The 15,758-nt window shown below is 42.4% G+C and overlaps 1 protein-coding gene across 5 annotated transcripts in view; it reads right to left on the bottom strand.

Annotated features, from left to right (window-relative positions):
* Nucleotides 1-15,758, bottom strand: part of nsd3 (nuclear receptor binding SET domain protein 3) — an 89,152-nt gene that overhangs the window by 39,007 nt on the left and 34,387 nt on the right. For all 5 annotated transcript variants that reach the window (XM_078429082.1, XM_078429081.1, XM_078429079.1 and 2 more), the window contains 5 exons: nt 13,222-13,677; nt 10,980-11,121; nt 7,221-7,312; nt 5,527-5,623; nt 5,179-5,306 (listed from right to left, as the gene is read on the bottom strand). In XM_078429082.1, coding sequence (XP_078285208.1) covers nt 5,179-5,306; nt 5,527-5,623; nt 7,221-7,312; nt 10,980-11,121; nt 13,222-13,677 — 915 coding nt within the window. The remainder of the gene's footprint in view (nt 1-5,178; nt 5,307-5,526; nt 5,624-7,220; nt 7,313-10,979; nt 11,122-13,221; nt 13,678-15,758) is intronic.

Genomic DNA, 15,758 nt, shown 5'->3' on the forward strand with positions numbered 1-15,758 from the left:
CAGACAAAATCCCCCCCCCCCCCCCCCCCCAGGCCGGGTGAGGCACCGGATGTCTGTGCCAATCGGCGGGTCTAATTTGCCCCCTGCGGCCGAGGCTCCGAAACTCCGACCTGGCCGGAGCTGGCAGGTCAGTTCTCATAGCCGACCTCTGGGGCTGATCAATGGGTCGAACTTGCCGCCTGCAGCTGAGACTCTAGAACTAGTTGATGGGCGGCACGGTAGCGCAGCGGTAGAGTTGCTGCTTTACAGCGAATGCAGCGCCGGAGACTCAGGTTCGATCCTGACTACGGGTGCTGCACTGTAAGGAGTTTGTACGTTCTCCCCGTGACCTGCGTGGGTTTTCTCCGAGATCTTCGGTTTCCTCCCACACTCCAAAGACGTACAGGTATGTAGGTTAATTGGCTGGGTAAATGTAAATGTAAAAATTGTCCCTAGTGGGTGTAGGATAGTGTTAATGTACGGGGATCACTGGGCGGCACGGACTTGGAGGGCCGAAAAGGCCTGTTTCCGGCTGTATATATATGATGATGATGATGATGATGATCCATTCCCATAGCCGAGTTCTGCAGCCAACTTTGGCCACCCAAGGCCGTGGCCTCTGTTGGTCTGGCAAAACGAATACTCCAGAAAGGCTGTGGAACCAAGGGAGCCGGAAAAATTGGTGGTGGACCTGCATGCCAAACATGTTCTACATTCCCCGTCTACCCTGTAGTGCCACTTTCAGGGAACTATGACCTGCACGCCTATGGCTCTCTGCTATATCAAAAACAACTCTCCAGGACCTTGCCATTCACCATGCCCTGCCCTAGTTTAACTGACACATGCTCCACTCTGTGGAATGCAGACACTCCACAACAACTTCTCAATTTACACACCTACTCATGCATCAGCCCACCCAGAGAGCAGTGCTGAACTACTATCTATCTCATTGGTGACCCTCAGGCTATCCTCAATTGGACTTTGTTGGCTTTGCCTTGCACTAAACGTTATTCCCTTATCATGTATCAATGCACTGTAAATGGCTCGATTGTAATCATGTTTTGTCTGTCTGCTGACTGGTGAGCATGCAACAAAACGTTTCCACTGTTCCTCGGTACACTTGACAATAAACTAACTCAACTGAATTGATTTGTAAAATTGCTGAGAGATTTAAATGCAAATAACAGCTAGAGGCAGTTATTACAATTTATTTAGATACCAAATGAAAAAAATCAATTTTCCAACTTTGAAATCGAGTTATTGACTTCTCAGGGAAGTGACACTGACATACACCACCCAAATTCTCTTTCTATGCCTATTATGTATGATCGGTCTTCAACTATAATTCACAAAGGAATTATTTAGCTCAGACACTTCACTCACACGTTAGGGTTTACAGGTTCTAATTTTCCAACTCATGGAACGTTCTAGTGGCCAAAAGTTCTTCAATAATGTGGTTAACACGCAGCAGATTTTTTTTTAAACCTGTCACAACATTATTCTATCCTCTACCTCATCCTCTATGGTTGCAACAGACAATGACTACTTGTGGTGGTGAACCAAGGGGACTCAGGAAAGCAGCAATGTTTTTTTTTGTGTTAACTTTTTAAAATTATTTTTCCATGAGTTGTCACTTAATTGATTTCATCTGGAAGTATTTTGTGGACTATCATACATTGCTATAGCCATTCTTAAATACGTGGAAATTAGCAGTTTCCTTTTTTCTGCATTTTATCTAGCTGGATCTCTAATCTTGATCCAGGGTAAAGTGTATTTTTAATAGCTTTAGAGAGTGGCCAGGACCAAACCAATATTAGATACGGAGGTACTTCAGCCAAGCGATTGTCATAGAAAATCAATCCCACTAACCAAACATTAAAGCAGATGTTGACCCTAGCCTCAGTCACTACATGATCTTTATGTACAAACTCTCACAAAATAACCGTACTGATGCACAGGTCGGGCTGCGTTTGTGTTGTGCACAAATCTGGTGAGCTCCAGGTACAATGAAAATCCTGCTTGCAGCAACATCACGGGGACAAAGACTCAGACAACACGCAAACATATAAATTATACACAAATTCTGTAAGACAGCGAAAATAAAAGACTGCAAAAAAACTAGACATAAATGCAAAACACAATTAAAAAATGGCATAGTGGCAGAGTTGGGAGAGCCACTGCCTCACAGCGCCAGAGACCCAGGTACGATCCTGCTCTCTGCTGCTGTCTATGTGGAGTTTACACATTCTCCTTGTGACCATATGAGATTCCTTTGTGTGCTCCGGTTTCCTCCCACACCCAAAGTCATGCGGGTTTGTAGGTTAATTGGCCTCTGTAAATTGCCCCCAATGTGCAAGCAGTGGAATAACATAGAACTAGTGTTGACAGGCGATCGAAGGTTACCCTGGACTCGGTGGGCCAAAACGCATGCTTCGATTCAGTATCTCGAAACTAAACTTTAAAAAGTGAGGTGGTCTGGGGTATTCCGAGGTAGAATTAGGGTTGTGTGAAAGGACATAAAAGTGCTGGAGCAACTCAGCAGGTCAGGCAGTATCCCTGGAGTACATGGGTAGGTGACGTCTCGGGTTGACATCCTTCAGACTGATTGCAGGGGAGTAGAAGGGGGGCGGAAAAGGGACAGTACAAAGCATGGCAGGTTGACCCTGACGAGGGTTTTCTTTTGATAGGCAGATGGTTGGAACAAAGGCCAGAGATAAGGAAGGTGTGAGACAGGTTTGAAGAGATTGGGAACACCGGATGCAGTAGATACAGTTAGAGGAGGAGCACGTGTACCTGTTTCACCTGGAAACACTGCTGGGGTCCCTGGATGGAGGCGAAGGAGGAGATATAGGAACAGGTGTTTCCTTTCCAGCAGTTGCAAGGGAAAGTACCTGGGATGGGGATGGTTTGGGTGGGAGGAGATGAGTGAACCAAGGAGTTGCGGAGGGAGCCATCTCTGTGGAAGATGGAAAGGGGTGGGGATGGGATGATGTGACTAGTGGTGGGATCATGTTGGAGGTCAGTCTGAAGATCAGTCTGGAGATCAGTCTGAAGAAGGGTCTCGACCCGAAACGTCACCCATTCCTTCTCTCCCGAGACGTTGCCCGACCTGCTGAGTTACTCCAGCATTTTGTGAATAAATCATGTTGGAGGTGATGGAAACGTCGGAATATGAAGTGTTGGATGCGGAGGCCGATGGGGTGAAAGGTAAAAACCAGGGGAACTCTATCCTTGTTCCGTCGGGGAGAGGTGGAGCAAGAGCAGAACTATGGGACACAGAGGAGAATGTCCTACTGTGGGTGAGTATCAATATCATATCATATCATATATATACAGCGTGGAAACAGGCCTTTTCGGCCCACCAAGTCCGCGCCGCCCAGTGATCCCCGTACATTAACACTATCCTACACCCACTAGGGACAATTTTTACATTTACCCAGCCAATTAACCTACATACCTGTGACAGAATTACAATCTGTGACAGAATTACTAAAGAAGAGGATGTCTGAGAATGAAAAGTCTTATTTTGGGAGCAGATGCAGCAGAGACAGAGGAATTGAGAGTAGGGAATAGTATATTTGCAAGGGGCAGGGTGGGAGGACATGTAGTCCAGATAACTGTGGGAGTCGATCAATTTATAATAGACATGCGAGTCGGTTCAAGATCTTATAATTGTAGGAAAGTATCTGGTGGCGCACATAATACCTCACAAGAAATAAATCTCCAGGATGAATACAACTGAGAGAGCACCTATCAATGTGTGAATGTAGCCTTAAGCATTGCCATGACTCCAAATACTCAGCATCTCTACTGAATAGCTATATGCTTCTAATCACTGTTTTCCTTACATTAATAAAATGGAAGGGTTGCATGCTAAATTCTGATCTCCCTGCAAGTTCTCACAATGCGCTCTACAATTTTTTTTGCAGTCGGGTGCAACTTCAAAGCTTAATCCCACGATGAAAGAGATTTCAAAATTGACAATGATGAGGTCACACCTAGTGCATTGTGTGGGGATATGTTCGCCACTGCAGGATGGATGTGGTTGCGCAAGAGATACTGCAGAGCAGATTCACCAGGAGGCTGCCTGGATTGGAGCATTTCATTTATAAAGGAAACAGGCCCTGCAGCACACCTAGTCCCCTCTCACCATCAGCTCCACATTTACACCAATCCTACATTAGAAAAATGTTAAACCCATTCTCAACTCCCCCCCACATTCTAGCATTCCACCTAGAAGTTGGTCAACAACTTACAGTGGCCAATTAATTTATCAAACCATAAGTCTTTGATAGACTGGGTTTGTTTTCACAGGGACAGTGGTGGCCAAGGGGTGATCTGACAGGGGTGTCTAAAATTATGAGGGGGATAGATTGTGCAGATAGTAAAAATCTTTTTCTCATAGTGGCATCGCTGAAGCACGAGGATATAGGTGTAAGGTGAGAGCTGGGAGACCTCAATGGATAGGGGATACAGAGAGGGAGGTTGGAGTCTGGAGACAGATACTGGCATAACATTACAAAATCTAGATAAGCACCTGATTCACCAAGGCACAGAAAGCTACGGACCCAATACAGATAAAATGGGATTATACAGATACAACAGGCAGAATGGACGTGGACTGAAGGGCCAGGTTGTGCTCTACAACTCTATGATTTTGTTTCCAACAAGCAATCAAAATACTGTGACATCACTCTACTCAGATTCAAGTATTTATTACTGCACATAAATCATACAAAACTGCTGGATGGATAATGACTCATGAGTCATTCCTGTCTAGCCAATCTTTCTCCCAGGACAAACTTCAAAACTGATCAAATACATTGTTGAATGTATCTTACTTCTACAAATCTTAGCAGCACAGTTATTAGAGCCACAGCCTCACAGTGCCAGAAACCTGGGCGCTGAGTTCACACATCTCAAAGACTTATGGTTTGATAAATTAATTGGCCACTGTAAGTTGGCGTCAATGTGTAGGTGGAATGCTAGAACGTGGGGGGAGTTGACGCGAATGTTGAGAATAGGTTTTAAATGGTTCTAATGTGGGGTTGGTGTAAATGTGGAGCTGATGGTGAGAGAGGACTAGGTGTGCTGCAGGGCCTGTTTCCATGCTGTATCTTTCCATGACTATGGCAGATGACTCTTGTTTGGAGCATAACTTGAACACCAGCCCGACTCCTCCTCAATTCACATCCCTACCTCATGCAGCGGTCCTCTGGAGTCGGAATCGTTAATCTCTCTGTACCCTGGACTTGCCATCTCCATGTCCGTGGACGCCCGACTACGTTTTTTGAGCGGCTTCCAGGAATCAGAAAGTTCACTGGCACCTGAGAGCAAGAATCACCATTTGTGGCAGTGGGTTACTGTTTTGTTTTGCATCTGTCCCAACAAAATTATGACTAAAAGATCTAAAAGATGAATGAACCCAAGCCAGATGACAGCCATCTGTTAAAGACATGCACAGTTGGAAGTTGCAGTCTAAATTCCAATACGACCATTCATCTTCAAGGATTTTCACCATGGAATGCAAGATAATCAGTGTTTTACCTGGCAGGGCTGAACTTAACATTACTCCATGTGCATGGGGTAGTGAGGAGCCTCTCTGTAGACATATAGCTTCTGCTGTTGTTGGAATAGTTTCCATCTGTCAATTAGAATGTAGGCAAGTCAGCACTCTCTTTGTATGACCAATATCTTGCACCAATAATGATATTGAATACAAAGCATTTTTTATTGAAAACACTTAAGTAACTCTAATTTACACTAGTCTTTGCACTCTTCTGGAAAGAGTACAGATAATCTAATAATCAAAGCACTAGGTTTACACCAGTCAACTGAAATACTATTTTATTTCCTGTAACATGCTTTCCTTTAACTGCAATTTCATGTCCAAAATAATGCTTCAAAAAAAAGAAAAATTCAACAATTGACATATTTCCCAATAACAGCATTATACTGATTCACTGAGATATATTTGGATTTCCTTTCATGTCTTTGCATGAATTTTCAGGCGTCGCCCAACAGGCAATAGCTTAAGCCCAGATATATTTTTGCTATCTGAAATGTCTTGCTATCTTGAATTTGCTATCCGTTGTGGGAGGGGAGCTGTGAGGGGGGGGGGAGCACAAGGGTGGACCTGGCGTGGGATACTTGGTTACTTTGTCAGCGCCCTTTATGTGGCGACTATTGTATACCTCGGGTATGCAAGCAAAGAATTTAATTGTGACCCGTCACATGTGACAATAAAGTATTCAATAAAGTATTCAGGGCGGCACGGTGGCGCAGCGGTAGAGTTGCTGCCTTACAGCGAATGCAGCGCTGGAGACTCAGGTTCGATCCTGACTACGGGCGCCGTCTGTACGGAGTTTGTACGTTCTCCCCGTGACCTGCGTGGGTTTTCTCCGAGATCTACGGTTTCCTCCTACACTCCAAAGACGTACAGGTATGTAGGTTAATTGACTGGGTAATATGTAAAGATTGTCCCTAGTGTGTGTAGGATAGTGTTAATGTGCGGGGATCGCTGGGCAGCGCGGACTCGGTGGGCCGAAGGGCCTGTTTCCGCGCTGTATCTCTAAATCTAAATCTAAAATCTAAATCAATTCAATTCATTTCAAAAACAAGCTTTTCTTTTCACAATTGAAAAAAACAAACTTAACATCTCCCTGGCAGAAATTTTTTAAATGAGTGAACTTTTAAAATGAAATCTGTGGCTGGCTAAGTCTTCATCAGGTAATTTATTTTACAAATAAAAGCACCCAAAACCACAAATGTCTTGTTGGTCTACAATACAAACGAGAACCTCACAATGGTAAATCCATATTGTTAGTAAAAAGTAGATGGATAGCCCACAAAAAGGGAAGTAAAGGTCTTTGCTAATGACTTATCAGTGCTAAAAGTTCTAATGTGAACAAGCATTTGAAGAGTAGGGTTATTCAGAGGTGATCAAAGACAGACAGCCTTCCTCACTGACTGAAATGAATCCCTTCAGCAGAAAACTTTCAACCTGAAGTATTAACTCTGTTTCTCTTGCCATAGAAACCTTCTCACCTGCTAAGTACTTCCAGCATTTTCTGTTTTGTTACATATAGTTTTTACTTAGGGGTATGAAGGATTATGGATCAAAGACAGCTGCAATAGCTGCGATCGAATTGAATGTTGGAAAAGACGAGGATGAATAGGAATGTTATGTTTTTCACTGATGCAAATTGGTCTCCACTCAAATACCCAAAACCATCACATACCTGCTCTTTCCGCATTTTCTTTTTTGGTACAACCTCGACAGATTTCTCAGATTCAGAGCGACTTCTCACAGACCTTCTTTGTGGTTTCCTTTCTAAAAGACATCAAGGGGAATTTTTAAATAAGGACAAAAAAAATTGTTAATCTTCCTCTTTTAGCACTGATGTCCAGGTATACAAGGTGAACTAAGAAAATTGGAAGGATTTGAAATATTTTATGGCCAAGATAAAAATAAGCTCAATTTTTCAAACTGTAAAAATTCACCCCTCTGCATTCTTTTATTGCCTCAGTTACCAATTACACATTCGCTCCACAACACGAGGGAGCTAATACGTTACTAATACAGAGGATCCAGATAATCGCTACAGCAGTTGGGGAATTTGAAGTCCATTAAGTGAAGAGTTCTGCAAAGGGTTGGCACGGTTGTGCAAGGGTGTTGCTGCCTTTCAGTGCCAGAGACCAGGGCTCGATCCTGACTATGGGTGCCATCTACACGGAGTTCGTACGTTCTCCCTGTGACCGTGTGGGTTTTCTCCAGGTGCTCCGGTTTCCTCACACACACACACTCCAAACACATACAGGTTTGTCGGTTAATTGACTTCTGCAAATTGTAAATTGTCCCTAGTGCTAGTGGACGAGGTGATCGCTGGTTGGCGCGGACTCAGTGGGCCGAAGGGCGTATTTTCTCGCTGTATCTCTAAAGTCTAAAGTAAAATCAAAATTAAAAGCTACTATCAGTAAAAACGATCATAAAACAGAATTTTATAGTAACTTATCTTATTTAGTAAATGTCTTGTAGGAAATAAATTCTCCCCCCCTTGCCTTCCATGACTTAAATATGACTTCTAATCCACTACCACTGAAATGCCAGCACATCAAAACTGTTCAATAAAAAGCATGAAGGTGCAAGAAACTCAGGCCTGTACAATGGAAGCCCAGTTTAAATGAACACCATCAACTTACCCATTTGTGATAGATGCATCTATCCAGACAGAACTAAGGTCGACTTTACCATAGTCACAACAGAAAGTAAAATGCTTCTTCCTGTAAACATTGTCCATCGTTCTGTGCCATACCATCACAGTACTAAATGAGATGGATTCACAACAGGTAAATAGGGAGGTCAAAAAGGCTTTCGGCATCTTTGCCTTCATCAGTCAGAGTATCGAGTATAGAAGTTGGGAGGTCATGTTGTAGTTATAAGAGATTGGCGAGGCAACATTAAAAGTATTGTGCCCAGTTTTGATCGCCATGATGTAGGAAAAATGTTGTCAAGCTGGAAAGGGTGTAGAGAAGATTTACGAGGACATTGCCAGAATTTGAGGGTCTATATATAGGGAGAGGTTGAGCAGGCTAGGACTTTATTCCTTCGAGCACAGGAGGATGTGGGGTGATCTTATAGAGGTGTACAGAATCATGATCGGGTAAATACACAGAGTCTTTTGCCCAGAGTAGGGGAATTGAGAACCAGACAACATAGGTTTAAGGTGAGGGGGGAAATATTTAATAGGAACCTGAGAGAGTAACTTTTTGTTTTAAACAAAGGGTGATGGGTGCATGGAATGAGCTGCCGGAAGAGGTAGTTGAGGCAGGTACTATCACAAAATTTAAGACAGGTATATGGTTAGGATAGGTTTGGAGGGATGAGCTGAATGCAGGCAGGTGGGACTGGTGTAGATGGGGCAATTTGGTCGGCATGGGCAAGTTGCCCGAAGGGCCTGTTTCCAAGCTGTATGACTCTATGAGATCTTGCAACTCAAAACTGAGTGCCCTAAGGCAGAGAGTGATCACTAGCAACAGGATTGCCCTCTGCTCACTCTACTGCGACCATCAAGCTAAGGAGTGCCCCAATGCAGCTGGGTATGTTCTAGAACTTGCCACAATCATATCTTAATTGATAAACATCCATGTTTGTTAGTGTACAAATGAGAGTTCCAATTTTCCCAGGGTTTCACATGTCCTTCCCAACTCCCGAGTTTTGGCAATTTTCTTTGATATTATCACTCCCCGTTTACTGCACTCTTCCTTTAGCATCTCTAGTTTTAAAATCACTTTGTTACTGGTTGCCTTCGCAGCTTAGGTCGTAAAGTCTGGAATAGCTCCCGAAACCTCTCTACTTAATTTTCCCCATTAAGATACTTCTTCAAACCCACCTATTTGACCAGGTCTGCCCTATAGTTCCATCGATATGATTCAAAGTCTCAAACTGCTTGAAGATCTTTTATTGCAATAAAGGTACAGCATGTATTTATTGGATAAAGTTAGATACCATGGTTATTAGAACAGGTCAGAGACCATGCATTCTGTGGCAATTGACTTGCACCCAGGCTCACAAAAGTCTTTCCACCATCCATAAAGGGACAAGTCGTAAATGAATAGCAATATTCTCGTGTGGACATGTCCAGCTCAAAGGATCTTGACAGCATCGAACATAAGCCAGCTCACTCGAATTGCCATATACCAGGATTAGACATTACGTTTTTTGCAGTGTGTATAATTTGCAAGATGTACTGCAAAGCCTAGAAATATTATCTTTCAAAACCATGAACCCTGTCACGTACAAAGGACAAAAGCACCAACGCCTGTAATTTCCCCTTGGACATTTTCCCAACAGTATTTCATTGTTCCTTTATGAGTGGTTGGTAAACCCCCAACATTGCTTCAGGAAAACATTCTCTACCCAACTCGTGCTAAAGGCGATTAGGAATGGGCCACTAATCCTAGTCTAAGAATAAACGCCCATTTCCTGTGAACAATTAAAATTTGTGACAATCGTGAAATTCAGCAGAGAACAAAGCTTTATTCAAGCTCTCGTTCAATGTTCACAAAAGCCGGAACATGCTTGGCTTAACTCCAAACATTTTCACCAACTTCAAACTTGGATTATCAACTTGGCTTCATTTCATAATCTGCAAATTGCTTGACCGGTGACAATATACAATGCGTCATGCTCCTATATCGGTTTATACACATATTTCAAAGGGCAGCAAGCTAATGAAATCAGCAGTGCCAGAGAGACTTGCCTGGGGTGACTCCACGACTTTCTCTTCAGTACAAATGTGCACAGTACACATGCAAAGACAAAGCAATGGCCAGTTGCAGGTTATGAAAAAAGTCCTTATGAGTCATTTGAGAAATTAGAGCTTCCTCAAGCTGTTCCCCTTTCACTGATCCATGAGGAAGTCATTGGTTTAAATTATATGTACACAAAATGTGGGCAAATCTGGTTGGTTCACTGGTGAGAATTATGGTAATCAAGACTAACGCTAGTCAAAAGTCAACCCTCATCCGTGGTGGCAACAGAAGCAGAAAAACGGCAATTACCGAGTTCGTCAGGCAGTATTTATAGAGAGCAAAGCAGAGTTAGTGCTGCAAGTTAGTGACGTTTCAGCAGAACCCAGAGCTTAGGAAGTGCATATATAGGACAGACTGTGCAAGGATAACAGAGAATTTAAATATTGGAGAACCAAATGGGTTTTACAACAACTCTGTATTTCCCATGCCTGTTTTAGCTTTTTTATTCTAGATTCACTGTATTTTAAATGTAATCAATTAGTTCAATTCAAATTCCCCTGGCATGCTAGGATACGATTAAATCATACATCTGCAGATCAATAGCCTAGGCCTGGGGAGATTAGTCAGTAACTTGACCATTATGCTACTGAAACTCTTACATACTGTACCTCTTTCTGCTCTCCGGGGGGAGAGCGAGTGGAGAAAGTCAAGATTTCGTAATGAAGGGAACAACGATGAGGATTTACCTGATGAAGCAGAATGTGCCTCTCCATGCGAACACGAGTGCAGAGACTCCGCTTCCCGTTTCTCACCGCGTAAGCTTATCGGTGTAATCAGAGCTTCATCCACGTCTCTTGGTGATGGTTCCGTCTTAATATTCGTTCCCTTCTGGGAATACAATGAGTGTTATCTACATACGGCCAAGACCATCAACCACTCGTCCCCCCTCCCCGAGGCACCCCACTCTTGATGGGAAACAAAGCAACAAGCTTTCTTTAAGAAGATGATTGTGATGGTCGTGCAGATTTTTAACTTGCATGCTCAGATCGTGAATATACATCCCACATTTCAGCCACAGCCCCAGAATCTTTTCATAACCATTAACTTATTTTTAAAAGTCTAGAAGATCACTTGCTAGAAAATTATTTACTTTATTAATGGAAAGTCTTTACTTGGAGACCAAAAAGTATTAAGAATTCTATGTTATGCATCGTATGAAGCTAGGTGTATCACGGCAATTACAGAGGTCATGCTTTTGGCCAATTGGACTTGGAATGGAACTGATGTTGAATGCTATGGAACTTTTATGTTCAACAATCTAGTTATGAACAATGTTTTGCCATCTTTGAAATTTTGATTTCACATGTTTTCAGCCTTCTCATGCATTCAAACGGCTGGCTTCTAAATCCCCAGGTATTTTTATCTGTCAATAATCCATATCCCCTGCTAATTTTGTTCTTCTGGGAACGGTGAATCGCTCATCACCATTTTAAAAACATCAACTGTAATCAGCTAAATGGATTGACATTTTTATTCAACGCAACGCATGCATCAATGAGAGAATGCCAAGCGGCAACACATGACTTTTGGGACAAGGGCCTTTGTTACATGCATTAAAACTAACTATATGACTGTCAGGAACATATGCCACATGAAATATCATCTCAAATTATCACTGTAGCTTTTAAAGTAGAATACACAAACAAGATGGATTACTTGTATTATTAAGCTCCAAGGAAAATCAAAACTAAAATACTGAACACTGTACCCAACCCATCAAAACTAAAATACTGAACACTGTACCCAACCCATCAAAACTAAAATACTGAACACTGTACCCAACCCATCATCCTAAACTGTTATAATGTATCCACAATAAACAAAAACGCATTAACAAACACATGTTCAGCAGCTCCAGTATATAGTATGAACAAGGAACTGCAGATGCTGGCTTACAAAAAAAAAAGACACAAAGTACTGGAGTAACTCAGTAAGTTAGGAAGCATCTTTGGAGAAAATGGGGTAGCTGACGCTTTGGGTCTGGCCGCTTCTTCAGACTTCAGTACGTGGTGAGACGACCTCAGAATAAGGTGTCCACACATACCATCAACATTTTACATTCTGCCACCAGAATAAGTTAGTTCAGTTTCCAATTTAAAAAAAGCATCTATTAATCAATGAAAAAAATCACTGCACGCTCTTCAAGAATTTCTGAAACTCAAGGTAATTCTGTATCTTTGTCTAAGACATTGGCAGGAAACACAAATTAAAAAAATTCAACCTGTTTTGTGAAGTACTAGGAATGGTTTTGTTTGTCTATTTGATCCTGGTCCCCGTTTCCCCACCTTATGCAGGTACTGACGCATAACAGGGCTCAACGAATCGTGCTATTTTTCCCGGTACCTCATTATTTGGCCAATCATTTAAAAGACAAGCACGAGGCAAAAAAACAGGCAATTTGGCTCAGAAAGAGCTTCAGAGGCAATGCCAATTTTTGTCCTCCAACATTCTTTCTGACAGAAGGAACAGAACAGAACCAGAAGTGGATGCTTGGCTTTCTTTCATTTTCCGTCCCCATTGCTGTTGTTGTCATCAATGACCCAAGCATATGAAACGTGAAATTCAGGAGAAGGAAGCTTAAGAGAGAGGAACCTATAGATAAGACTGCAAATGTAGAGCATGGCCAGAAAATAATTATTAGGACGTGAAATATAATCTAATTCCTTTACCCACTTAAAAATTATTTTATGACAATCCACAGGCCTTTGGACAATTTTTATACAAGACATGCACGCACAATCATCAACAGTTTGTTATTAAATAGAACAAGGGGTAAAATAATTAAATATCATCTTCCTATACCCTTAAAACAATTTTGCAACATCAACAGCAGGAAATTCTTTCAGGGACAATTAGACGCTTAAATTAACAATTAAATATTACAGCGGCATTTTCCCCATAGGTGATTCCCTTCTGGATTTCAAATACCTGATCATTTTTTCTTACTGGCAACACCTCACAGACAGGGCTGCCACCATTTCTTTTCTCAGCCTGGTTCCCTTTGAGGTTTGAAAGAGAAGGTGGCAGGGATTTTCTAGCTGCAGCTGTTCTCCAAGTCATTTTGGGGGCAGGCTCTTTGATATCTGCTTGTCCCTCGTGTGCATGCTGAACTGCATCATTAGTAGCAGGGGCTGCAAAAACTGCTTTCTGCATTGCTGTCCGTTCACCTGGAGGACTGGATAAATTCTCATGTGGTCCATTTCTCTGCACATCGAGATTTAATGACGTTGCCGTTGTGTCTGCTGATGAATCAGGCTTTTGGTCCACATAAATGAAGGTGTATTGTTCTACCCTGTCCTCCCGAGATAATCTCAATGCATCTTCTACTTGAGATATGCCAACATCCCACTGAGGGCGGATTCTTTGTGCGATGGGCTTCAGAATCTGCAGGGGAAAATGAAAATATATTCAATTACAAAGGAGTTGCAAGAGACTGCAGCTGCTGGAATCTTGAGCAAAAAAACAGTGACAGAGGAACTGGAGGATCAGGCAGCATCTGTGAAGGGAAAGCCGCCCGAGGGCTTTTGTATGTTCATTAACAACATGAGGATAACTAGAGAGAAGCTAGGAGCTTAAGATAAAGGAGAGAATTTATGATTGAAGTCAGAGGATGTAGGTGGGGTACTAATCATCTGTATTCACCACGGGGAATTCATGGAGGATAGTGAGATCAGTGTGGGGGATACTAATATGGTAGGGCAGATTGCGATCAGGCTGGTGTGGTGTCTCTTGAAGATGGATACATTTCCAGGGCCTGATGGGATTTATCCCATGTTATTGTGAGAAGAAATCTTCTCTAGCCACAGGAGAGGTCCCGGGGGACTGGAGAGTAGCCAATGTTGTTCCTTTGCTTAAGGGAAGTAGAGAAAATCCAGGAAATTATAGGCCAGTGACCCTCACACAGTGGTAAGGAAACAGTTCCTCGTGATCGGCTGATCCAAAAGATTAAGATGCACATGATCCTTGTTGACTTGGTAGTTTGGAATCAGAACTGCAGTGGTAAAATGTTGTTAATTGGGCTGAAGATCAGTGACCAGTGGTGTTCTGCTGGGATCTGTGCGAGAACCTCTGTTGTTTATGATATAGATGTAAAGGACTTAGATTTAAATAAAGATGGCTTGATTAATAAGTTTGCAGACAAAGCTAAATTTAGAGGAGTTGTGGACAGTGAGGATGGCTATCCAAGGATACGAGATTTAGAACAGATATTGGCAGAGATGTGGCAGATGGAGTTTAATTTAGGCAAGTGTGAGATGTCGCATTTTGGAAGGTCGAATGTAAGGAGAAAGTGTACAGTTAATTATACGATCCTTAACAGCATTGATGTACAGAGCGATCTTGGAGTCCAAGTCCATCGTTCCCTTAAAGTGGCGACACCAGTAGACAGGGTGGGGAAAAAAGGTATATGGTATACTTGTCTTCATTAGTCAGGGCATTGTGTACAAGAATCAGGATTTCATGTTGCAGCTCTATAAAACGTTGATTTGGCCACATTTGGTGTATTACATGCAGTTCTGGTTGCCCCATTACAGGAAGGATGTGGAGGTTTTGAAGAGTGTGCAGAAATTAATCAGAATTCTAACCGAATTAGGTGTTATAAGCTACAAGGAAGTAGGTCAAACTTGGAATGTGGTCTCTGGAGTGTCAGAGGTTGAGGGGATACTTGGTAGAAGTGCATAAAATTAAGAGGATTAGATAGGGTAGGCAGCGAACCTATTTACCTATATATGGAAATAACAAAGATGAGAGGACATTGCTTTAAGATGAGACGGGCAAAGTTTAAAGGGCATTAATGTATAGAGGGATCATAGACAAGTTTTTTTTTTAAACTATGTAGAGAATGATGAGTGCCAGAAACGGGCTGTCATGGATGTAAGTGGAGGCAAGTACGATAGTGGTATTTAAAAGGCTTTTAGATAGACACATGGATATTCAAAAAATTGAGGGATATGGATCACCTACAGGCAGAGATTAACTTGGCATTCTGTTCAGTATAGACACTGTGGGCCAAAGGGCTGTTCCTCTGCTGTAGTGTGATGAGTCAGAGTGTAGGAAGGAGGTTGAAAATCTGATTGAACAACAATCTTGCTCTCAATGTACACAAAACCAAGAAGTGACTGATGGAAAAGCTGGGGACCCACAAAATTGTCTACGTCAATAGGACAAGTCTGGAGAGAATCAACAGCCTCAAGTGCTTGGGGTGGCATATCTCTGAAGATCAATCCTGGGCCCAGCACATTGATACAATCACAAATAAAACTCATCCACGCCTCTATTTCCTGAGTAGTTTACAGAAACAGCTTGGAAACAGGCCCTTCGGCCCATCGGGCCCACACCAACCAGTGATCCCCGCATATTAGCACTATCCTATACACACCAGGGACAATTTTTACATTTACCAAGCTAATTTACCTACATTCTTGTACGCCATTCATGTGTGGGAGAAAACCGAAGATCTCGAAGAA

The sequence above is a fragment of the Rhinoraja longicauda genome, chromosome 36 (genome assembly GCF_053455715.1).
Source record: "Rhinoraja longicauda isolate Sanriku21f chromosome 36, sRhiLon1.1, whole genome shotgun sequence".
Lineage (NCBI taxonomy): Eukaryota > Metazoa > Chordata > Chondrichthyes > Rajiformes > Arhynchobatidae > Rhinoraja > Rhinoraja longicauda.